The following is a 24768-nucleotide window of genomic DNA, read 5'->3' as shown; positions in this document are numbered from 1 at the left end:
AGAAAAACAAACAAACAAACAAATAAATGTAGTCTTCCCAAAAGAAAAATAGCTTAATGCTTTGGTTGTCAGGAAAAAAAATAATGTTATTAAAGAGATAGTACAGCATGATATGATTAAAGCGTATCTGAGGGGTGTCTGTGTGGCTCAGTTGAGTAAGCATCAGCTTTTGGCTCAGGTCATGATATCAGAGTCCTGGGATCGAGTCCCACATCATGCTTTCTGCTCAGCAGGGAGTCTACTTCCTCCTTCTCCCTCTGCCTCCAACTCTGCCTACTTGTGCTCTCTGTCTAATAAATAAATAAAATCTTTTTAAAAAAGCTTATATGAAAATCTGATTCTTATTTATTGCTAAGCTTTCCATTTATTTACCTATATAAAGCATTATTAAATTACCAAAGATCTGCAGATAGTAGGTGAGGTGTTCATCTGAAATTATAAGATCGTCATTCTCAAAGAATCTACATTCTTATTTAATGCATCTGTCAGATTACAAGTGAATCAAAGAACTAAATATAAGACCAAGCAGACAGAGACACCTGGGTGGCTCAGCAGATGAGTGTCTGCCTTTGGCTTAGGGTGTGATCTCAGAGTCCCCAGATCGAGTCCCACATCGGGCTCCCTGAAGGGAACCTGGTTCTCCCTCTGCCTGTGTCACTGCCTCTTTCTCTGCATCTCCCATGAATAAATAAATAAAATCTTAAAAAAAAAAGACCAAGCAGACCATTATGCCAGACTTTGCACTCTATATTCATGAAAATCAATGAAATATATTAACAAAATAAATTGATAACAGCACTGAGAAATTGAAAAAAAGTATACCATGAATCATTGAAAATAATGAGAATTTTCTAAGTAGAGTACAGATTGGACTATATTGACCAGAGAGCAAGAAACCATAACCTAAAATATCACAAGTATAAACTTTGAATATAAGAGGTGAAAAGGAGGACCTTATGGTCTTAATAATGACTAAAAGAGATAAAAAGAAGGCCGTAAGGCAATCTTTAAAGCAACTTAATAACTAAGTGAATTAAAAATAATGGGTTCAGTTCAATCCATCCCCTCTGGCATTAATTATACCCTAGAAAGTACACATAAAGAATGGATTGGGATGTGTCTATTCATTTAAGTGGGGAAAAAAAAGGTAAAGTTAGAATTTTATATAAAGCATACAAAAATAAAGCTTAAATAGAACAAAAATATAAAATTTAGGAAAATATGTTTTTCTTTATTAGTATTAGAATGTGGAACATTTTCTTAAGACACAAAAACCCAGAAGCTATTAAATAAATTACATAAATAATTTATGTAAATGTAAAACATATTTTTATGACATGCTAAGCAAGGAGAAAATAAAGTAGGCAAAAGTCTTAACATATGTAACAGAAAAGAATGATTATTTTACAGAATAAAGACAATGTCAGAAAAAAATAAAGAATATATGTCAAGGTAATTCACAAAAGAATACAAATTTCCTAATTAGACACATAGAGAAATGTTCAGCATTATATTAATCATGAAAATCTAAAATAATACAGTAAAATATGACCTTTCTACCTTTATCATTAGATTAAAAATTTAAAAATTGGCAATAGGCAATATTAGTGAGGCAATAAGAGAATAATATATTTTCCACACTATTGGGGAAAATGTAAACTGCTAACAGTGGTTTTGAAGCATTATTTGGTAATATCTATCAAAATTAAATTACATATAATACTCAGTACAATTCCATTATTGGTTATCTATCCAATTGATGTGTACACATGTTTAAATTTATAATAACATTATTTGTAATAACAAAAACTGGAAATAACATAAATGTCGTCAAAAGAAGTATGATGCATTTTTGCTATGAATGATATTAAGTAGCAGTTAAAATGCATGAGGTAGAGCTTACATGAACAAACTCTAAGACAAACTGAAGAGTAAACAGTTGAAAATGTTTTTTTGCAGGCAGGATGATTCTAATTATGTTAATTTATTAATTTTTTTAAAAAGACTAATGAACTGTTTATAGTGATACCTTTAGGGAGGGCCATGTGAATTATTTTACTAACATCTGACTACCTTTTTGAAATATGTACAAAATGAAATGCATTCATATCTTCCTTTTTTGGCAAAACGATTTGTTCATTTAAAAAGTTAGTTTTATAGAGGTGCCTGAGTGACTCAGTTAGTTAAAGATACAACTCTTGATTTTGGCTCAGGTTATGATCTCAGGGTTGTGGGATCGAGCCCTGTATCAGGCTCTGTGCTCAGGCCCTCTCCTTCTGCCCCCCACCATTCATTCTCTCTGTCTCTCTCTCAAATTAATGAATAAAATATTTTTTTTAAATAAGTATTATATTGTGCAAAAGACAAAAAGGCAAGGCATATTTGCTGCTTGGCAGAGAGGAGTTTTCAGACCCATTGTCTCCCCACAACACAAGGGACAGACAGTCCTTCGGAGTAAGGTGTTTCCCTGCATCTCTTCTTGGCTAGCAGAAGCCAAGTACTGAGTTCCCAGTACAGAGAATGGACGTCATCCAGATTGCAGCACACCCTGGTTTCAGTGTTGTCCCTACACTGTCATCTAGGTCTCTTGCTGGCATTGGACCAAAATCTTCTATTTTAGAAGAGAGCTACTATTGCAAAATAAAGAAATGCAGTTATGTATAATATAAGCATGTTAAAAAAGAAAGAGAAGAGTTTCAATACAGCTAGTGAAACTATGATTACTTTTGTTCCTGTTAATAGAAGTTGGTTTCTTCAAGCAGAGTTTTTAAAAAAAAAAAAAGAACAGCCTTAAGTGTTCATCTTCCCTCTTAGATGGATGTTGTTCTAGTTTAGTTTGTTCTTAGCCTATGAAGCCTTTTCCCCAAATCTTATACCATTGAATTTCTTCCTTTTATATATTAGGGATTTTTTCTAACAAAAGATATGTCTCATTGTGGGGTAGTTGTGCTACAATCTTCATCCATCTACTTTCAGTTATGACTTAATCGGTTATTTAAAAAAAATAGCTTTGGGACCAATTTCTTAACATACACATAATTACTTTGGCAAGTCCTCTATAGTATTTCACATTGAGACTACTTCAAGGATTGTACAGTTAAAATGAAGCAAAAGAAAAACATTCAGTTTTATCTCATAATTACCTCTAAAAAAATTAAAGGTAAAATACTGAATCAAACAGCATGCCAATTATCTAAAAGTAGTATAATAGCACAGATCCTCGGATCACAGTGCTGATAAGAGAGGTTCATAGTGGCAGGTAATTATGAAAGTCTTGCATATCATTGGGAAGAAAACTGGAATTATTCATGAGGGGATGGTGAGCCATTCATTTATATATTCACACAGACAACCAATATTTATTGGGGTCATGTTATAGATAGGTGGTGTTCTTCTAAGTCCTGGAGATACACCAGTGACCAAGACAGTGTCTTAGAAATAATGCATTGGAAAATAACTTGAAAACACAGGTGTCGTATAAGACTAAAAGAAGGAAAAATATAACCTTAAACTCTTCAAAATATTTCAACAAAAATTTTGACAGAAGTTACACATATTTCCCAGATTTACAGTGGCGAATTCACATGTGATATCTCCTTTTTTTAACGTTTTATTTTTATTTATTTTTCTTTTCTTTTTATTTTTTGTATATTTTTTATTGGAGTTCGATTTGCCAACATATAGCATATCACCCAGTGCTCACCCCATCAAGTGCCCCCCTCAGTGCCCATCACTCAGTCACCCCAACCCCCCGCCCACCTCCCTTTCTACTACCCCTTGTTCATTTCCCAGAGTTAGGAGTCTCTCATGTTCTGTCTCCCTCACTGATATTTTCCACTCATTGTCTCTCCTTTCCCCTTTATTCCCTTTCACTATTTCTTATATTCCTCAAATGAATGAGACCATATAATGTTTGCCCTTCTCTGATTGACTTACTTCACTCAGCATAATACCCCTCAGTTCTGTCCACGTTGAAGCAAATGGTGGGTATTTGTGCTTCCGAACAGCTGAGTAATATTCCATTGTATACATAGACCACATCTTTATACATTCATCTATCGATGGACACTGAGGCTCCTTCCACAGTTTGGCTATTGTGGAAATTGCTGCTATAAATATCGGAGTGCAGGTGTCCCAGCATTTCACTGCATCTGTATCTTTGGGGTAAATCCCCAGAAGTGCAAATGCTGGGTCGTGGGGTAGGTTTATTCCTAGATATCTTATGCTTTTGGGTGCAATTGTAAATGGGATTGACTCCTTAATTTCTCTTTCTTCAGTCTCATTGTTAGTGTATAGAAATGCCACTGATTTCTGGGCATTGATTTTGTATCCTGCCACACTGCCGAATTGCTGTATGAGTCCTAGCAATCTTGGGGTGGAGTCTTTTGGGTTTTCTATGTAGAGTATCATGTCATCTGCCAAGAGGGAGAGTTTGACTTCTTTGCCAATTTGAATGCCTTTAATGTCTTTTTGTTGTCTGATTGCTGAGGCTAGGACTCCTAGTACTATGTTTAATGGCAGTGGTGAGAGGGGACATCCCTGTCGTGTTCCTGATCTTAGGGGAAAGGCTCCCAGTGCTTCCCCATTGAGAATGATATTTGCTGTGGGCTTTTAGTAGATGGCTTTTAAGATGCTGAGGAATGTTCCCTCTATCCCTACACTCTGAAGAGTTTTGATCAGGAATGGGTGCTGTATTTTGTCAAATGCTTTCTCTGCATCTATTGAGAGGATCATATGGTTCTTGTTTTTTCTCTTGTTGATATGATCTATCACGTTGATTGCTTTACAAGTGTTGAACCAATCTTGCTTCCCAGAGATAAATCCTACTTGGTCATGGTGAATAATCTTCTTCATGTACTGTTGGATCCTATTGGTTAGTATCTTGTTGAGAAGTTTTGCATCCCTGTTCATCAGGGATATTGGTCTATAATTCTCCTTTTTAGTGGGGTCTTTGGTTTTGGAATTAAGGTGATGCTGGCGTCATAGAATGAGTTTGAAAGTATTCCATCCCTTTCTTTCTTTTGGAACAGCTTTAGTAGAATAGGGATTGTTTCTTCTTTAAACTAAAATTCCCCTGGGAAGCCATCTGGCCCTGGACTTTTGTGTTTTCGGAGGTTTTTGATGACTGCTTCAATTTCTTCCCTGGTTATTGGCCTGTTCAGGTTTTCTATTTCTTCCTGCTCCACTTTTGTAATTTGTGGTTTTCCAGAAATGCATCCATTTCTTCTAGATTGCCCAATTTATTGGCATGTAGCTGCTCATAATATGTTTTTAAAATCATTTGTATTTCTTTGGTATTGGTTGTGATCTCTCCTTTTTCATTCACAATTTTATTAACTTGAGTCTTTTCTCTTTTGTTTTTAATAAAGCTGGCTAATGGTTTTACTAATATTAATTCTTTCAAAGAACCAACTCCTGGTTTTGTTGATTTGTTCCACAGTTCTTCTGGTCTCTATGACATTGAGTTCTGCTTGAATCTTTAATAACTTTCTTCTTCTGCTGGGTGTAAGTTTTATTTGCTGTTTTTTCTCCAGCTCCTTTAGGTGCTAGGTTAGCTTGTGTATTTGAATTTTTTTTCCAATTTTTTGAGGGATGATTGTATTGTGATGTATTTCCCAATTAGGACTGCTTTTGCTGTATCCCATAGATTCTGAATGGTTGTATCCTCATTTTCATTAGTTTCAATGAATCTTTTTAATTCTCTAATTTCCTGGTTGACCCTTTCATCTTTTAGCAGGATGCTCTTTAACTGCCACACGTTTGAATTTCTTCCGAATTTCTTCTTGTGATTGAGTTCAAGTTTCAAATATTGTGGTCTGAAAATATTCAGGGGACAATCCCAATCTTTTGGTATTGGTTGAGACTTGATTTGTGACCCAGTATGTGGTCTATTCTGGAGAAAGTTTCATATGCACTTGAGAAGAATGTGTATTCAGTTGAGTTTGGATGTAAAGTTCTGTAAATAACTGTGAAATCCATCTGGTCCAGTGCATCATGTAAAGCTCCTGTTTCTTTGGAGATGTTGTTCTTAGATATCTGTCATTTGCAGAAAGTGCCATGTTGAAGTCTCCCAGTATTTTTGTATTATTATCTAAATATGTCTTTACTTTGGTTATTAATTGATTGATATATTTGGCAGCTTCCACATTAGGGGCATAAATATTCATGATTGTTAGGTCCTCTTGTTGGATAGACCTTTTAAGTATGCTACAGTGTCCCTCTTCATCTCTTACTACAGTCTTTGGGATAAAATTTAATTTATCTGATATGAAGATTGCTACCCCTGCTTTCTTTTGAGGACCGTTTGAATGGTAAATGGTTCTCCACCCCTTCATTTTCAGACTGGCGGTGTCCTTAGGTCTAAAATGAGTCTCTTGTAGTCAGCGAATAGATGGGTCTTGCTTTTTTATCCAGTCTGAAACCCTGACTCTTTTGAAGGGATCATTAAACCCATTCACATTCAGAGTTACTATTGAAAGATTGAATTTAGTGTCATCATAATACCTATTCTGTCCCTGGTTTTGTGGCTTATTTCTTTGGGCATCCTCTTTGTTTTACAGAGTCCCCCTTAATATTTCTTGCAAAGCTGGTTTGGTGGTCACATATTCTTTCAGTTTCCATCTGTTTTGGAAGCTCTTTATCTCTCCTTCTATTCTGAATGAGAGCCTTGCTGCATAAAGTATTCTTGACTACATGTTCTTCTCATTTAGGACCTTGAATATATCCTGCCAGCCCTTCCTGGCCATCCAGGTCTCTGTGGAGAGGTCTGCTGTTAATCTAATATTTCTCCCCATATAAGTTAGGGATCTCTTGTCTCTTGCTGCTTTAAGGATTTTCTCTTTACCTTTGGAATTTGCAAGTTTCACTATTAAATGTTAAGTTGTTGAATAGTTTTTATTGATTTTAGCGGGGGACCTCTCTATCTCCTGGAACTAAATGCCTGTTTCTCTCCCCAAATTAGGAAAGTTCTCACCTATGATTTGTTCAAATATGCTTTCTGGTCCTCTGTCCCTTTTAGCGCCCTCTGGAACCCAATTTAACATAGATTTTTTTTTTTTTTTTCCTTCTGAGGCTGTCATTTATTTCCCTTAACCTTTTCTCATGGTCTTTTAATTATTTTTCTCTTTTTTTCCTCAGCTTCCTTCCTTGCCATCAACTTGCCTTCTATGTCACTCACTCTTTCTACTACCTCATTAACCCTCATCGTTAGGACCTCCAGTTTGGATTGCATCTCATTTATTGATTTTTAATTTTAGCCTGATTAGATCTAAATTCTGCATGAAGTCTCTTGAATCCTTTATGCTTTTTTCTAGAGCCACCAGTAGCTTTATAATTGTGCTTCTGAATTGGTTTTGTGACATCGAATTGTAATCCAGGTTCTGTAACTCTGATTCTTTCTTTCATGGTGAGTTCTTTCTAGTCATTTTGCTCAGTGCAGAGTGGCTAAAACGAGTTATACTGGTGATGACTACCTCAGACCTTCCTTAAAACACCTACCAACTCTCTTCTCTGTATCTATTGACTTTTATTTTTCCTCACTATTTCTATGCAATTGGAAAGAACCAAAGTTCTCAGCAAAATACACACGTTTTGTCTCTGAGTTTTTCAGTTTTAAAACAACAAATTAGCTGTCATCTAGTGTAATGTGCAATATTCAGATAACTTGCATGAATATATTGCAGTGACATTAGCATACTTAATGTGTGGAGACGGTCTGATAACTATATGAAATATTTTAATACACATCTGTTTTCTCTGCGGTTTGTTTACATCTGTCTCCTAAGGATAGAAGTGTGTTCCTGGCACCAGAATTAGCACTTTCATCTCTGTTACTAAAATGAGTTTTCATAAACCTTTATTTTACATCAAAGAAGAATGTGCACATTTCGAATCAGAAACAGTTACCTTGATGTTTTAGCCATTAAGGTATCTGTAACTCATCCCAAAAAGAGGAATTTAAAATTATAATATTGAGTTCAATATTATTTCAGGCTTTTAAAAAGTACCCTTTTTAGAGATATAAAAGATATCTAGAGATATACATGAAAAATATATCATTCTGAAATAAACACTTCTAAGTGTTTGGCACAATGATAAGCATGAAGTATTCAGCCTTTCTCTTTTTAAAGTATTTTTATATATATAGAATTTCAATGATACTTGATCCACTCCAAGACTGTATATTTGAAAAAAGTATGGTGGATCATATTTACTATGAACTAGTAGTACAGCTATACTCTACTATGTATAGATACCTAATTTAGTGTTCTTATTTAATTTTGCCAAAAAATATTACAAAGAACTCTGTATTTGCTGACAAGAAAATTCAAAGTTAGAGAAATTAAATTGGGCTAAAAATGGTTTGAAAATATCACTAACTTTAAAGATAGAACACAGGTGTCTAGCTCCCTGCCTGGCAGAGAGTCTGCTTCTCCCTCTCCTACTCTCCACTTCCCTTGCTTATGCTCTCTCTCAAATAAATAAAATGTTTAAAAAAAATAAAAAAAATAAAGGTAGAACTTCAATCTTTTGAGCAAGGGTAATTCTATCTTCTATAGAACATTTGGTAATATGCAGAATCATTATTGGTTTTCACAACTGGGGAGGGAGGTGAGATTGGCATCTAGTAGAAAGAGGCTAGTGTGCATTGCGCATTGTGCAATGCACAAGATGGTCCCCCTTGACAAAGAATTATGTCCAAAATGTCAATAGGGTCAAAATTGAGAAACCTGCGTCATGGAGGATAGCAGGGAGTCAAACTGGCACCACCGCATAGGTGTCAAAAGTAGAAAACGAGAATATGAGACTTCAGATAATTTATCCCTTACAGCACAGCAGACAGCATGAGCATAAGCATTGTGACGCCGATCCCTATCCCTGGTCTCACAGGGTGATGTCATGGGCCTACATGGATGCTGAGCAAGTAGGAATTATGCCACAGCTGACAATCCCATGGCCTGGAGATCCGTACCTTCAGAGCAAGAGCCAATTTTGTACCAAACAACAAGGTTCTAAGTTCCATTGCCTTGTGGAGTAAACAATTACACAGTTAGGATCGTGTGCTTTCCTTGATTTAGTAGCCTCTGTAACTAGCTTTAGAAATCGTTCGGTATTAAGGGCACCTGGGTGGCTCAGTGGTTGAGTGTCTGCCTTTGGCTCAGGTCACAATCCCGGGGTCCTGGGATCCAGTCCCACATCAGGCTCCCTTTGCCTCTGTGTGTATGTGTGTGTCTTTCATGAATAAATAAATAAAAATCTTAAAAAAAAGAGAGAGAGAGAGAGAAAGAAAGAAAGAAATTGTTTGGTATCAAAAGACAGAAAAGCCTTAAAGTTCAGCACACTCAGCAAGAAAGTTCAGGTACACTGAAGGTCCATCAGGGACCGCCTCTCCCAATACTCACAAATAAGACCCTGGAAATAAGCACAAGTCATGATAAAGACTTACTTATCTCTGTTGTTCATGAGGACTTTACCTAGAACCACCTCAGGAATCTTCCACACAAGGACTTAAATTTATAGAGAAAAAATATTCTGTTCATTTGTTTTTCTGCTACATAACCTATAATATCCCTGTGATTTCTTTTTCATATTCTCTTTGTCATCCCCTGAACACTCTGGGTGTGTTCAGGGCATTTAACATATTTGGATTCTTGTGTTGGGAACACTGGTCCATCAGGCATGCCCATGCCTCTCTCCTTTACCTCTCAGAGGTCTCTGCTTATAGACTACCTCTTCAGTTTAGCCCTTCCTGGCATCTAAAATCCAGTATATGAACATATTCCTGGCCCAAAGGGACTCCTTTATCCCTTTTCTCTGGTTACTTTTACTCCTTGGTACTTATCCTATATGTATTTTGCTTGTATGTTGTCTTGCTACAAGAAGGTAAGCTTCAAGACATCAGAGATTTTAGTTTCACTCATTGACAAGTCCTTGAGGCCTAGAACAATGCCTGGACATATGTATGGTAGCTATGCAACAAACATTCACTGAAAAGGTTCTTTATTTTGGCTGTCATTACTTTTAAAATAGTAACCAAAGTGATAACACAGAACTAAGAATGATTAAAGAATGATTATTTTTTGTTCTAAAATAAGGAACAATAATGATCTTATTGTATCCATCATTATTTTCTTCATCAATATTATCTGAAGTCATTTTGGTATTTATTAAAATTGTTCTTATAATGAACTTCCTAATGATTCTTTAGGAACCTTGTAAAGGTGTACATATTCTTTGTACTTTGGCAACATTTTTTTAAAAATATTTTATTTATTTATTTGAGACAGTGCAGAGCAAGAGAGAGCACGTGCTGCATACATGCATGCACACACAAATGGGTGGGGGGATGGTACAGAGGGAGAAGGAGAAGCAGGCTCCCCAGTGAGCAGAGAGCCTGATGCAGGGCTTAGTCCCAGGACCCTGGGATCATGACCTGAGCCCAAGGTAGACACTTAACTGACTCAGACACCCATTGCCCCATGGCAATATTTTTAATGAAAAAATTATGAATTTTAGTGAGTACACATGGGACATCTTCATCTTACCACTTTCTCAGGCCCTCTGCATCAGCATCTCATTTTCCTGCACAACTTTATTATCATTATTATTATTATTATTTGCATAGTTGCATACCTACCTTGAATTTTTTCTTACTATATACTTATGTATGTAAATTATTCTGCACGAATTTACTTTATGGTTTTGTTGTGGAATTTAAAGATTCATTTAACTTACTACACTAAAATTGTTGCAAAACAGCATTAATATCAATTTTAACTAATATCAATTTTAACTCTCTTTTTTCTACAGATGATGCTACATCTATCTTTTGATATCTGCTGTATATCAACCCTAATGCGTTTCTAAAACCATTCATTTTTTTATTTTATTATATTATAAAATTAATGAACTGCTTTTATTTAGTTTGGTAGAAAAATTGCCCAATAGTGCAGCTTCCATATATTCCTCACACTTCCCCTGATAGTAACATCTTATGCAACAATACCAAAGCTACCAAAACCAGAAAAGTAGTTCTGATATAATACTATTAACTAAAGGTCTTAACCAAACTGCCAGCTTTTGTATAATGAATTTAGTACTTAAATCTTCTCAGTCTATGTACCCCGTGACAGTGCCTCAGGTTTTTTTCTTTTATTTTAATATTTGACCTTCCTTGATATACATATTTGTTGACTCTCTACATTATGAGCCATCGAATATATTTTGGTAAGAAAATAAAGCTAGACTTTATTGAGAATGATGGTTTTTATAGGAAAGTTGTTAAAGGATCCTTCACCTCAGTGACTTTACTCTGTCTCTGCTCATTTCTCCTTTATGTCTAACATTTTATTTTCCTAATGAATCATTGCTGATACTTTCTTTGACTCTCGCTTCAATTTATATTTTTTCCTTTAACAATTTTGGAAAGCAAACTTTAACATAAAGTAGTTATGTTGACTACTAAAGAAATGGGGTCCTTGTAAATCAGTTTACTTTTCTGGGGCTTTCTTTCATTAGACATTGAACTGTAAGATTCTTTAGATTCCTTTTTATCTCTAAAATACTGACTTTATAACTAGTTTCCTACCTAGTTTTATTTTTACATTCTTCCCTGACTCACTGTTTCAGTTTTGTAAGGCTAATTGCAGACCAGTAAGGGTAGTTACTATGGGTGTTTGCTTAGATATTTATGGAAGGATTTTTGTAAGGCAAATTTTTAAGGACTTAACTTCCTTTTTTCTCATTTACCTATTAGTCCCACATGTATTTTGCCTCTTATTTTCCCTCTGATTATTAATGTGGGTCTGAAACAAGTGTGCTTTGGTTTAATTTTAGGATGATGGGGTAAGTTCCAGGAGGATATCACACATTTTTTTGTCATGGTAATAATAAATACAATGAAGACTTACAGCCTCTGGCTTTTCAGCTCATCTTGGAATTTAATGATCAGTATCTTTCCCTAAAGCATGATGCCTAAGCAAAGTGTGACCTACTTTTTTTTAAGTTCCCTTAAAAAGTATCAATTGAAGTGGTGCAACAGTTTGAATGTTTAAATGACCAAATGCAAAACTATGGAACCTATTAGAAAACATAACTAATAAAAAAAGTCACTTTCTTTGAAGTTAAATTGCTCAAGCAATTTTAATGGAGTTGCCTTTTCATCTACTATGAAAGAGATTGAGTAATTTAGTGTTAATGCAGTAAGTTCCAAAATGTTTTATTTTTGTAAATTATAACTTATTTCATGGGCCTAAAAGGAATATTCAAGAATAGCTATATTATTTTGTGTTCAGAAGTTAAAGCAATTTTTGCTGTGTTCTCTCTTGCTAAGTAGGCAGAATTGGATAGTAAAGGGCATTAATGGAAATTACTTTCTCCTCATTCACAATGAGGATGCATATGTTGTATTATTTCATGAGATGGTTAGGTGCAGCCACAAGAGGAGACAGGGGAGAGGCTCTGGGAAACACAGTGGATGATATCCATGGGTCAGAGACAGAAAGCACAGCACAACACACAGGGTCACATAGGAATGACACAGGGTGGTGGTCAGGAGGTTGAAGACAGGAGTGATGGGGAAGGCATTAACGAACAACCTTTATTGGCATTCTGGTGGAAAGACAAAACAAGCAAGATAAACACTTTAGAAGTGGCTAGTGTGAATAATTCCATTGGACTTTAAATGATAAGGGTGATAGTTGCTTGGGACCTGGCCCTGGGTTTTAAGGCAGAGGAATTTTGCCACCTGGCCTGAAGACCAGAGAGAGGAGGTATGGTTCTGGATTGTTTAGTTTTTGTTTTCTTGTGTGTTTGTTTGTTTCATTTTCTTTTATTTTTTTATTTTTTTAAGATTTCATTTATTTATTCATAGAGACACAGAGACAGAGAGAGAGGCAGAGACACAGGCAGAGGGAGAAGCAGGCTCCATGCAGGGAGCCTGATGTGGGACTCAATCCAGGGTCTCCAGGATCAAGCCCTGGGCTGCAGGTGGCGCTAAACCACTGCACCACCGGGGCTGCCCTCATTTTCTTTTATCAAAGTATAGTTAATGCACAATATTATATTAATTTCAGGTGTACAATGTAGTGATTGGGAAACTCTGTGTATTGTGCTATCATCTGTTAACATCTAACCCTATTACATTATCATCTAATGTATTCCCTATTTTGTACCTTTCATCCCTGTTCTTTTCATGCCATAACTGGAAGCCTGTATCTCTCAGTCCCCTGCACCCATTTTGCCCATCCCCCACCTACCTCCTCTTTGGCAATCACCATTTTTTTCCTCTGTATTATGGATCTGTTTCTGCTTTTGTTTGTCTCCTTCTTTCTTCATTTGTTTATTTTATTTTTTTTTAGATTCCACATATAAGTGAAATCACATGAGATTTGTTTTTCCTGTGACTTATATCACTTAGCATATCATCTAGGCCTATTCCTGTTGCAATGATAAGATCTCATTCTGTTCTGTGACTGAGTAATAACTGTGTATGTGTGCGCATCTCATCTTTTTTATCCATTCATCTATTGATGTACACTTGAGTTGCTTCCATATCTTTGCTATTGTAAATAATGCTGCAGTAAACATGGGGGTGTATATATCTTTTTGAATTAGTGTTTTTGTCTTCTTTAGATAGATACCACATTGTAGAATTACTGGATCATATGGTATTTCTATGTTTAATTTTTTGAGAAACCTATGTACTGCTTTTTTAAAAAAATATATTTATTTATTTGAGAGAAAGAGAGGAGAGTCTGCAAATAAGAGAAGAGGGAGAAGGAGAGGGACAGGGAGAGAAATTCAAGCAGACTCCCTATGGAGTGAAGAGCCCAATAGGGGGCTCAATCTCACAACTCTGAGATCATGACCTGAATGGAAACCAAGAGGGGACACTGAACCAACTGAGCCACCTAGGTGCCCCTCCAAACTTTTTTTTTTTTTTTTAATAGTGGCTGCACCAGTTTGCATTCCCACCAACAGAACATCAAGTTTCCATTTTCTCCACATTCTCTCCAACACTTATTCCTTCTTGTCTCTTTTGATTCCAGCCAGTCTGACAGGTATGAGATGATATTTCATTGTGGTTTTGATTTACATTTCCCTGGTGCTTAGTGATATTGAGCATCTTTTTTATGTGTCTGTTAACCATCTGTATGTCTTCTTTGGAAAAATGTCTACTCAGGTCCTCTGTCCATTTTTAGTTAGATTATTTGGGGTTTCTTTGGTGTTGAGTTGTAAAAGTTCTTTTCATACTTTGAATATTAATCTCCTATCAGATATGTTATTTGTGGATATCTTCTCTCATTCAGTAAGTTGCTGTTTTGTTTTGTTGATGGTTTCCTTTGCTGTGTAAATCTTTTTATTTTGAGGTAGTTTTGCTTTTGATTATTTTGCCTGAGGAAGCAAATCTAGAAAAATATTGCAAAGGCCAGTGTCAAAAAAATTACTGACTTTGTTTTCTTCTAGGAGGTTTATGGTTTTGTGTCTCATGTTTCGGTCTTTAATCCATTTTGAATTTATTTTTATGTATGGTATAAGAAAATGGTCCAGTTTAATTATTGTGCATGTAGTTGTCCAATTTACCCCCCGTTATGTGTTCTTGCCTGCTTAGATGTAGATTGACCACATAAGTATGGTTTTATTTCTGGGCTCTCTGTTCTGTCCCATTGGTTTTTGTGCCATTGGTCTGTTTTTGTGCCAGTATGTTGGCATTTGATATTATAACTTTATAGTATATCTTGAAAACTGGGATTATGGTACCTACAGCTTTGTTTCCTTTCTCAAGATTGCTTTATTTGTGGTCTTTGGTGGTTCCATACAAATTTTAGTATTAGTTCAGTGAAAAATGTTGTTGGTATTTTGATAAGGAGTGCATTGAATCTGTAGATTGCTTTGCGAAATATGGACATTTTAACAGTATCAGTTCTTCTGAGTGGTTTGGTTAGTTCTCAAAATAAAGATATATTCCTGGCTGGGCCCTTTTCTCTAAGAATTGGCTATCTCAAAGAGAAGCGAAATCAGAATTTACAAAAAATAAAAACATTTAAAATTCTTTATAATAAAACTCTGATATTATTTAAAATTAGTAGTAGACTATTATAAAAATGAGCTATATACTCGTTGCAGGTCTGTAAGAGTATACTTAAATTGGAAGCATCTCTGCCCTCTGTAGTGTGTACTTTCCAGAGTTTCATCTGAAAAGAATGAATGTGAAGTATCTTTCTTCTGCTCAGAGCATTCAGCAAAATAATTTCCAATGATGATGGTGTAATGAGGTTCTTCAGAGAAACAGAACCAATAGGATGTATGCATAAAGAGAGAGAGAGAGAGAGAGAGAGAGAGAGAGAGAGAGAAACATAAAGAATAGGCTTGCACAATTATGGAAGATGTCAAGTCAAAAATCTATAGGGTAACCTGACATGGTTGACCCAGGGAAAATTGATTTTGTACCTCAAGTCTGAAGACAGTATAGAAACTCAATTTCCTCTTCCTTAGGAGACTTCAGTCTGTTTTCTCTTAATGCTTTCATCTGACTGGATGAGACTAACCCACATTACGGAGGGTAATTTACTCCAAATGTATGGATTTAAATGTTAATATCACCTAAAAAATATCTTCCCAGCAATATCCAGACTTATGTTTAATCAGATCTCTATATACTTTGATCTAGCCAAATTGACTCATAGAGTTAACTATCACACATAGCCAGGTGAACAAAATGTTTCAAGATGTGGTAATATAAATCAATAAATAATTCCCATAGAGCAATAGCTTGGAACCCAAAAGTGATGATTATTTGTAGTCATATTTGCACACTAATTTGTTTGTTCATCTGTTTTTTATTTATTAAAGACTACCAATTTATGACTTCTATGATTTTTCTTGGGAGATAATTCTCCATGAATCACTCACATTTCTGCATGTCTTAGAGTGAGGCAATTTTTGCCTTTTATACTGAAGTCAATCAAAACATTTATAGAAAAAAGCCTTGGAAAAAGAGGTAGTTTATCCCTACAGTGTAAAAGGAAGCTTTGTTTATTGCCCTTTATAAAAGATTTGGGTTTCCTAACTCTAGGTTTATTTTTTGTAATATAACTCACTGATTGTGAATATATCTGTAAGGGCCCAACCCAGTCATCCCCATGAGACTTTGGAGTCAAAGGAACTGATATCATTCTGCTGATGACCATACTGCTTACTATGTAATAAAGTTCTTTATATTTGACTTACAAGCCTTGTGTCTTTGGCCATCATCCATGAAACAGTAATGGGCTAATTTGTTAGCTTGAAAGTAGGGTAAAAACTCCGTTCTTTCCCTTTTTTTTTGGAAATTTTCCTTTGAATTATCATTTTAGATTAGTTTATTGGTAACTGTGATGCTTACTGTGGCACTCTCTTTACTCCTATCTATGCTCATCACTATTTCAAAGATGAAATATTCGAATGTAATAGAGACAGTCCGTATCACCCTCTTCCCAAATTGAAACTAACAATATGATTTTGATGATAAAAGGAAGATACTATGCTTTAATATATTCTGTTCATCTTAAAACCCTAAATGCACTCCACACATCTCTGAATACAACAGCAAAGTATTTTTTTCTGATTAAAAATAGCTGTGTATTTACCCTCTTGGACCTGTTAATTGATCTGAAGAAGGACTTGGAATGTAAATGAGGATGTGAACATCAGCCTCAGCTGGCCATGGGGGACAGATAATATAGAAAACTTCAGTCTGGCCAAAGATTCCTATAACCTCAGGAGATAGGAAATTTAGCAGGCAAACGTAACTGCCACACTATTAATTAAATCAACTTCATTCACTCATGTCAGATACATATAAGCTGTGATGCCTCAGGCCACATTGAAATACACAGAGAGGATTTGGATGAATTGAACTACATGAATATGAGGCAGGAGAGTTGTCCAAGCACTGACTCTGAATTGTCCAAGTACTGATTATGAGGCAAGGTAAAGCACCTCTGGCCCTAAGCATGTCTACATGGCATACTCACATCCAGTTTTTTAAGGCATGTGATCATCCTCTGCACTCATGGAAACACTTTTGCAATACTTCATTCCAACTCAGAAAAATAATGTTCACATTAAGGATAGAAAATCCTTAAGGATACAATGGGAAAATATAAGCATTGTATTTTTATGATGCCAATCATGTTGTATAATTTCTAATTAATCCCTCATTATGTTGATCAGATTCTCTTGTGAAGAATCAAGGCTTATGAATTACTCTGGAGATCCAGTCTATGCACCTTAACAAAACTAAAGCCACTGTCACATTCTTTTCCTTTAAAAAAAAAGAAATCTGGGACCCATTTTTAGAAGTAAATAATTTTAGTTTAAATATATAAAACTTCAATCTTCTTCTGTTTCATAAAATATGTAATAATACAAATCAGACCTGTAATGATATCTTAGAAGTATGTTTTTCTTCACTCTTTTTTAAATGCTTATTTTATCTAGTTCTAGGTATTAAATTAATTTAAATAGCTTTTCTAATTACATATTTCTTTTAATTCTACATAATTATTCTCCTTAATTTACATAAGTTGTATTATCTCTTATCCATCCTCATTTCCTAAATGGTAGATATCACCTATAAGAAATTGTTGTCTTCAAGAATTTTTCACTTAAGTGAAAAGTATAGCTTTTGATGATGTGTGTGTGTGTGTGTTTTAGCATGCTACTCATAATTTTGTCCATTTATAAAAGTTATTCTTAAAGTACTAGAATAGTATTTAAAGAGGAAAAGTGATGGGAAGTTTAACAATTTGAGACAAAACAATATGTTAATCTTAAGCATTCACAGAGTACATTAAAATTCTGTTTTTAATCTGAAGTATATATGTCTCAACTCTTCACTTAGAATGAGTGTTATGAAAAAAAAAGAATGAGTGTTATATATTATTATGATATGTTAGTTTAAAAAACTATAAGAAAACATTATCTACTGGATCTTTCTGTCTTGTTATCTTGTCTTTTTTTTTTTTTTTGAAGGAGCACAAACATTGAGAATCCTTCCTTAATGATAAATGAAAACCAATATTTTGTTAAATTTAAGGGTCATTTTGCCAGATTGAAAAAAAACACATTTGTAATCTTTGTTATTAGTTTAATAATAATAATAATAAAAATAATATAGTCATGAATGTTGGCTTTGAAATGTAGAATACTTGAACTCTCCAAAGATCTCAAAACAATCTACTCTAGTAAGTTTTATCAACTTTATCAAACACTTTTCTTATATTTGAATAGTCATGTGTTTTTATCTTAAGTTGGTGATTCATATCTCTGTACTCATCTATGTTTGTTTGAGATTTGAATGACATGAACTTTCCTATGTCCTGATCCCCAGTTGAAGAATTTTTGTCATAGAGTCCTTGGTAGTCCATCTCAGGCAGGCTCTAAGCAAACTTTCTTCAATAAAAAATCAAATGCACATAAAACCAATTTCCTGTGTTTTAGTGTTCCATCAGCCATAGACTAAGGAAGATACCATATGATAGGAAGTCAGAATATTTTCCTTATCAATGTATATTTGTTGAAAAAGTGATTCACTGATTGTTTAGGCTTTGCCCTACAAGACAGGAAATCCCTCCATTCCTTGTTAAAGATAGCCTAAAAAGGATTTGCACATAGACTATTTTATGAGTTTCTTTATTTTAAAATGTTTTATTTAGCCCCGTTTTTCCCTCAAGAGAAAATAAAATAAAACAAACACACACAAACAGCTTTTAAAAATTAGGCTAATGGTGCCTGGTGGCTCACTAGTTAGGCACCTGACTCTTGATTTTGGCTCAGGTTATGATTACAGGGTGGTGAGATCAAGCCCTGTGTTGGGCTCAGCATCAGCAAGGAGTCTGCTTAAGATTTTCTCTTTTTCCCTTTGCCCCTCCCCTCCCACTTGTGTGTGTGCTCACTCTCTCTCTCTCTCAAATAAATAATCTTTAAAAAACACTAAGCTAATTATTTCATTGCTATCTTAACAAACTAGATAGGAAGCTAAAGGGAAAATTATGATGATGATGTTATTAGTAATAATACAACAATATTTATATAACATTTACCATGTGCCAACCATTATTTTAAGTATTTTACATATGTTCATTTAATCCTAAAACAATCCTATGATTTAAACACTGTCATTACACCCATTTTAAAGATTAGGAAATTGAAGCATAGAAAGGTTAAGTAAAAAAAAAAAAAAAAAAAAAAGTTAAGTAATTCACTCAGAGATATGATGAGTGGCAAACCCTAGGCCTTGTAATTTGAGAACTTGTGATCCTAATCACTCCTTTATGCCGGTCAAGCATTTCATTTTCTGAAGAAAGTCTAACAATACAATTAGGGACAGAATCTTCCCAATTTTGTAATTCAAGTCCATTTCACTCTTACTATTTATTCACAATTAACTCTGCATATACTATTTCCAAGTAAAGTTGGCCACTAATCAAAATACAAGGAAACATTATTAAATAATCATTTTAAGAGCAAAACATGAGGAATATTTCTATCAAGTAACAATCATAAGGAAAAGAGCCAAGACATGTATAAAATATTTTTTTATCCTGATAAAATAGTAAAAATTAACATAGTATTGAGAATTTACAATATTGCAGGCACTATGCTGAGTGCTTTACATGCAGTAGTTATGTTACCCCTTGTTGCTATCGCCCTGTGGTGTAAGTGCTATGATTATCTTTAGTTGATGAGTGGAGAAATTAAAGATCAAAGTGACTGAGTTGCTTACCCAAGTGTCAGAAGCAAAATTCCCATCCATATAGTTTGCAACTGCTACAGATGAAAAATAAATAAAAAGTGTCAAGTTAGATGTCAAAAGGAAAATTTATAAAAATAAGAGGGCTATTAAAGATGGAAGTGTCCATGCTGGAGTAGATTTCAAATGTAATACAGTTTTGAAAACCAACTAACAAGATAAAAATCAACCGCAGACTATTAATAAATATAAAGGAAAAGAGTAAACAGCTATTATTTTTCCATTATGCCAGAGCAGGAAAGTGCTCAGTAAAATTAAGTGTCAATAAAGTAAAGACAAAATTAAACTTTTTTTTCTAAGCAGAGACACAATTAACCTGTGAAAATGACTCATACTGGATGGTAATGAAGCAAATAGCTTAGTGAAATTGAGAACATATCTGATTCACTATAATGGGATTTTCAGTTAGATCAAATCACACTTTGTATTAGTCATCGTGAGTCAGGGTACATGCTGATGAGCACTAAGGGTCTCAAAAGAAAAATTTATTTTTCTCCAAGGCCAGAAGGCTCATGATTAAAAACCAGGATATAGTAAATATTTATTACATGTGCATAGAAGGGAATGTCAAAAGATATGCCAGTAGTGTGTGAACCAATAGTTCTGTCTCTAGTGTATTCCTGCCTATTGCTTCATCCAGTAAATTCAGTGCTCAACCTCATACTCAAGAGGAAAAGAGACAAAGACTTCCTTGGTTTTGAAAGAAGAAAAGGAATTCACGGTAATTTCTCATGCAGCACAGAGATGGAACTACCTTTATGATGTTGTGGACAGTTTGGAAAGTTGTTCATAAAATGGCAAAAAGCAAGGGCAGGATTCACTCCAGGAATAGTGCAGTTTTAAAGATATCTACACTGGGGATCATGTGACTTGGATTTTTGTTCCAATTCTGTCACTTCTTGTGTGATAATAGATGATAAACCTTCATTTTAAAGTGTTGGCATTTTCCTTTCTGTGAGGGGTTTGAATTAGTTGAACTTATAAGATTATACATTTATAATATTTCTTTGAATTACCATTGCCTGTATCTTACAGAAATCTGTACTAATGTCCTTTTTAAAATAAGTCTAGAGGGCAGCCTCTGTGGCCCAGCTGTTTAGTGCCACCCCCCACCCAGGGCGTGATCCTGGAGACTGGGGATCGAGTCCCACGTCGGGCTCCCTGCATGGAGCCTGCTTCTCCCTCTGCCTGTGTCTCTGCCTCTCTCTATCTCTCTCTGTGTGTGTGTGTGTGTGTGTGTGTGTGTCATGAATAAATAAGTAGTTTTTTTTAAATAAATAGAATAAAATAAGTCTAGAATATAGAGAAATATTTCAGTGTTTGAGATTCACTGTTTGTGCAGTTCCATGATGAGGACCTGTTCGGGACTTTCAAAGGTGTGCCTCTTGTTCATCGCTTAGCAAGAGGATTCCTATTATTTTGATTACTCAGATTACATATTGTGAGTTTCACTATGCTTACTTTTTGAACGTAGTACTTGTTCATACTACTCAATTTTTTTTTTTTTTACTAAACAGTCAGTAACTATATTTATGTTCTCAGAACTTTCTCCCTTTGATATGTCACCTCTTATATTTTCCTGTTTTCCTGCAAATCACTGTTTCAATTAAGATATATTGAGACAGGGCCTGCCACTCACATAAAAAGGCATTCAAAATAAAATATGCTATGGAATGATATTTTCCAAAATCATACTATAAAGAATCCATGAATCAGAATCCATTCATTTTTTTTTTTTTTTTAGAATCCATTCATTTTTGAATTAAATATTTTATTAACTAGAACATAAGCAGTGGGCACTATTATAAAATGTGTTGCTCTCTTGTTTTTTTTCTTTTTACAGATCTGGATAATGTGGAAGGCATTGCTGTGGACTGGATTGGAAATAACCTTTACTGGACAAACGATGGCCATAGGAAGACGATTAACGTGGCCCGGCTAGAAAAAGCGTCTCAGAGTCGGAAGACTCTTCTAGAAGGAGAAATGTCCCATCCCAGAGGGATTGTGGTGGATCCTGTTAATGGGTATGTAATAATATTTGATCAGCTTGATAGGAGGAAAATTTTTTTATGTATTTAGTAGTAGCAAGTTTGAATTAAATTCACACATGAATGGCCAGAATGGGAAAAGTTACATTTTGAATTGCTAAATTAATGTGTCAAAATACAGTTAACTGAAATAAACAGATTATTTGTATAAAGGATATATTTACTTGATTTACTCTGACAAGGATTATAATTCTCCATTTTAGACGGCTTGACACTAAGATAAATAATCAATTGAGAGAATCAATCAATTTAATTTTTAAAGGGTATTAAAATTTAACATATTCAGAAAAAAAGCAAAGTTTTTTTTTTGTTTGTTTGTTCGTTTTTTTGTTTTGTTTTTGGTTTTTTGGTACATTTACCGTGGGCCAGGCATTTTGATAAATGGGCTGACTATGCTCCTATTCTGTAATCATCAAATAATCTTTTAACTAATTGCTATTCTCATCTTTGTTTTACAAAGAAGAAACTGGTAACTGATTTGCAAATGACCATTAAATTATTAAGTGACTGAGTAGATGTTTAAATCCCAGCAGCCTGTCTCTAAAAATTTACTCAAAGCCGCTACATGTCGCCACATTTTACTAGCCAAGTTTAGTAATCACATAATTTTAGATATAATTATGGTTTTTATATAGTGAAATCATTTTGTACCGTGTGCTACTTGTTTTAGGATAGAATAGTTCGTGCAATTCTCAGCATTATATTTTTCTTTTATTTTTATTCAAAGCAATTACCTGAACACAAACAACACCATGCACATAGAAATATTGAAGAATATGAACATTCCTAACAGAATGTCAGAAATAAATGAATGGATTACATATTTTAAATGTATAGTTACTATATGTGATTTTCATCCCTCCCATCTTATATTTTACTGTTTCAAAATAGCGCCATAAAACAAGTATTCTTTATACCTTACTACACATATAGAGAAATACTCAATTGCATAGGATGTGTATACCTTCCTTATAAACTGAGATCACCAGATTATAGTTCCTAAAATTGTTTGTGTTGAGAATGGCTCCAAACAAATACAATTAACGTGCTTTTTCCTAGGCTGACATTTAGGCAGAGAGTGAACTCATTGTATGTGTTTTTATAAAACATAATTATAAAGCAATTTCACTGATTTTATGTGTGGATTCTATAATTATCTGTACTATTCCAGGACTTTCAAACCAAATCATCTACCTGACCTTTAAATCAAGGCAATCTTAATTTTAAGAGAAACTATTTATAACACACTGTCTAAATTTACTTGAAGCAAGATATCTTAAAACAGCATCTTCCTTCTCAGGAGTTCATTAGAGAAATATTTTGTGATATAGAGTTAAAGAGCATTTGTGGTGCCAAGACAGATGACACAAATATAGAGGTCGTAGAATCCTATGATTTAGATGGAAGTTTAGAGGTCACTAGTCCCACCTCTCTATTCAAATTCGGGAATCCCCTTCAATGCTTCTGTAATAGGCAGGATAGATATAATATCCATTCCAGTTAGATATAATATCTACATTGTTTATAGTTTATAGCATTTGGAGGCAATCTACATCATTTATAGTATTTGGGGAAAATTCTAATTGACTTTTTTTATTTTTCTTTTCATTAAGGCAATATCTTCATCTCTGTAATATCTACTAGCTACTATATTTGCCTCTGGTGCTACAAAAAATGACTCTTAGACCTTTTCCATTAGACATTTTCTATTTTCTATTATGCACCAACCTGAAAAACACATTATGTGTGTATGAGTATGAATGTGTATATCCATATATATATGTAGTTGTGCGCGCACACACACACACACACACATATTTTTTTTCTGAGCAATATACTATACCCAGAATTCTGTACTAGGTATACAATAGTTAACAAAACAAGCATAGCCTTAAACCTTGTGAAGCATCTCCTGTCATCTGCAAGGTGGGGGATAGATAGATAGGACAAGAATTAAGTATCAAATAAGCAACTAATGTAATTTCTACAGACCAGAGTTAAGGAGGAAAACAAACAGGATGACATGTTGGGAACTAACAGGTTGAATAATTTCAATAGGTTTGCTGAAAGGCCTAAGGACGCATTATTTATACCAAAACTTAACTATAGAAAAAGAATCAGCAATGGAGAGTGAAGGAAAGAGTATTGCAGATCAAGAAAATGGTACATTTGAAGATCTTAAGTTGGGTAAAAACTTGACTATCAGAAACACCGAGATGAGAGCAACAGAGAGGCAGAGGAGAAGTGATGCAGATGCAGTTAGAAAGGAAGCAGGGCCTTGTTCGCCAGGATGAGAGCTTTGTTCTCTGTCTTTGGCACAGGACAAAATAAGGAAGTAAGAATCAGATACATATTTAAACAAATCTAATCTGACTGTACTGTGGAGAGTGGATTGGAAGATAGAAGTAAAAGTAGAATCATGTGAAATTAATTGTCCAAATAATTGTTTGACCATAATATAATTTTTTAAAAAGAAGAAGAAATGTTAGCTAGGGAAAGTCCTTTTAAAATAGCACAATATAACTTTTCACAAAATATTAAAAATAAAACCTTCATTTATTTACAGTTTTTCCTATCATAGTACCTATTTGCAGCTGTACACAGAAGGAGAGAATTACAGGTTTTCTCCACTAAATAGCCAATTAACAAAAATTGCTTATTTCAGAAATATCCTTTATCCAAAGCTTCATAAACAATTACAGAATCAGAAAGAATTTGTTCATTTATTTCTTTATTAAAATGTATTATTGATTAAGTACCATACAGATCAATAGAAATCAGCAAAACAGTAATTGTCCTCAAGGAGTTTATAATCTTTTTTGTTTGTATGTTTTTTATTGGAGTCCAATTTGCCAACATATAGTATAACACCCAGTGCTCATCCTGTCTAGCGCCCCCCTCAGTGCCTGTCACCCAGTCACCCCA

General features: G+C 34.5%; 1 protein-coding gene across 1 annotated transcript in view; it reads left to right on the top strand.

Annotated features, from left to right (window-relative positions):
• LRP1B (LDL receptor related protein 1B) overlaps positions 1-24768 on the top strand; it is a 1959891-nt gene that overhangs the window by 1159002 nt on the left and 776121 nt on the right. The window contains exon 12 of the mRNA XM_038565111.1: positions 21639-21819. Within this exon, the coding sequence (XP_038421039.1) occupies positions 21639-21819 (181 nt within the window). The remainder of the gene's footprint in view (positions 1-21638; positions 21820-24768) is intronic.

The sequence above is a fragment of the Canis lupus genome, chromosome 19 (genome assembly GCF_011100685.1).
Source record: "Canis lupus familiaris isolate Mischka breed German Shepherd chromosome 19, alternate assembly UU_Cfam_GSD_1.0, whole genome shotgun sequence".
NCBI classification, from domain to species: Eukaryota; Metazoa; Chordata; class Mammalia; order Carnivora; family Canidae; genus Canis; species Canis lupus.
This window is presented reverse-complemented; position numbering and strand designations above follow the sequence as displayed.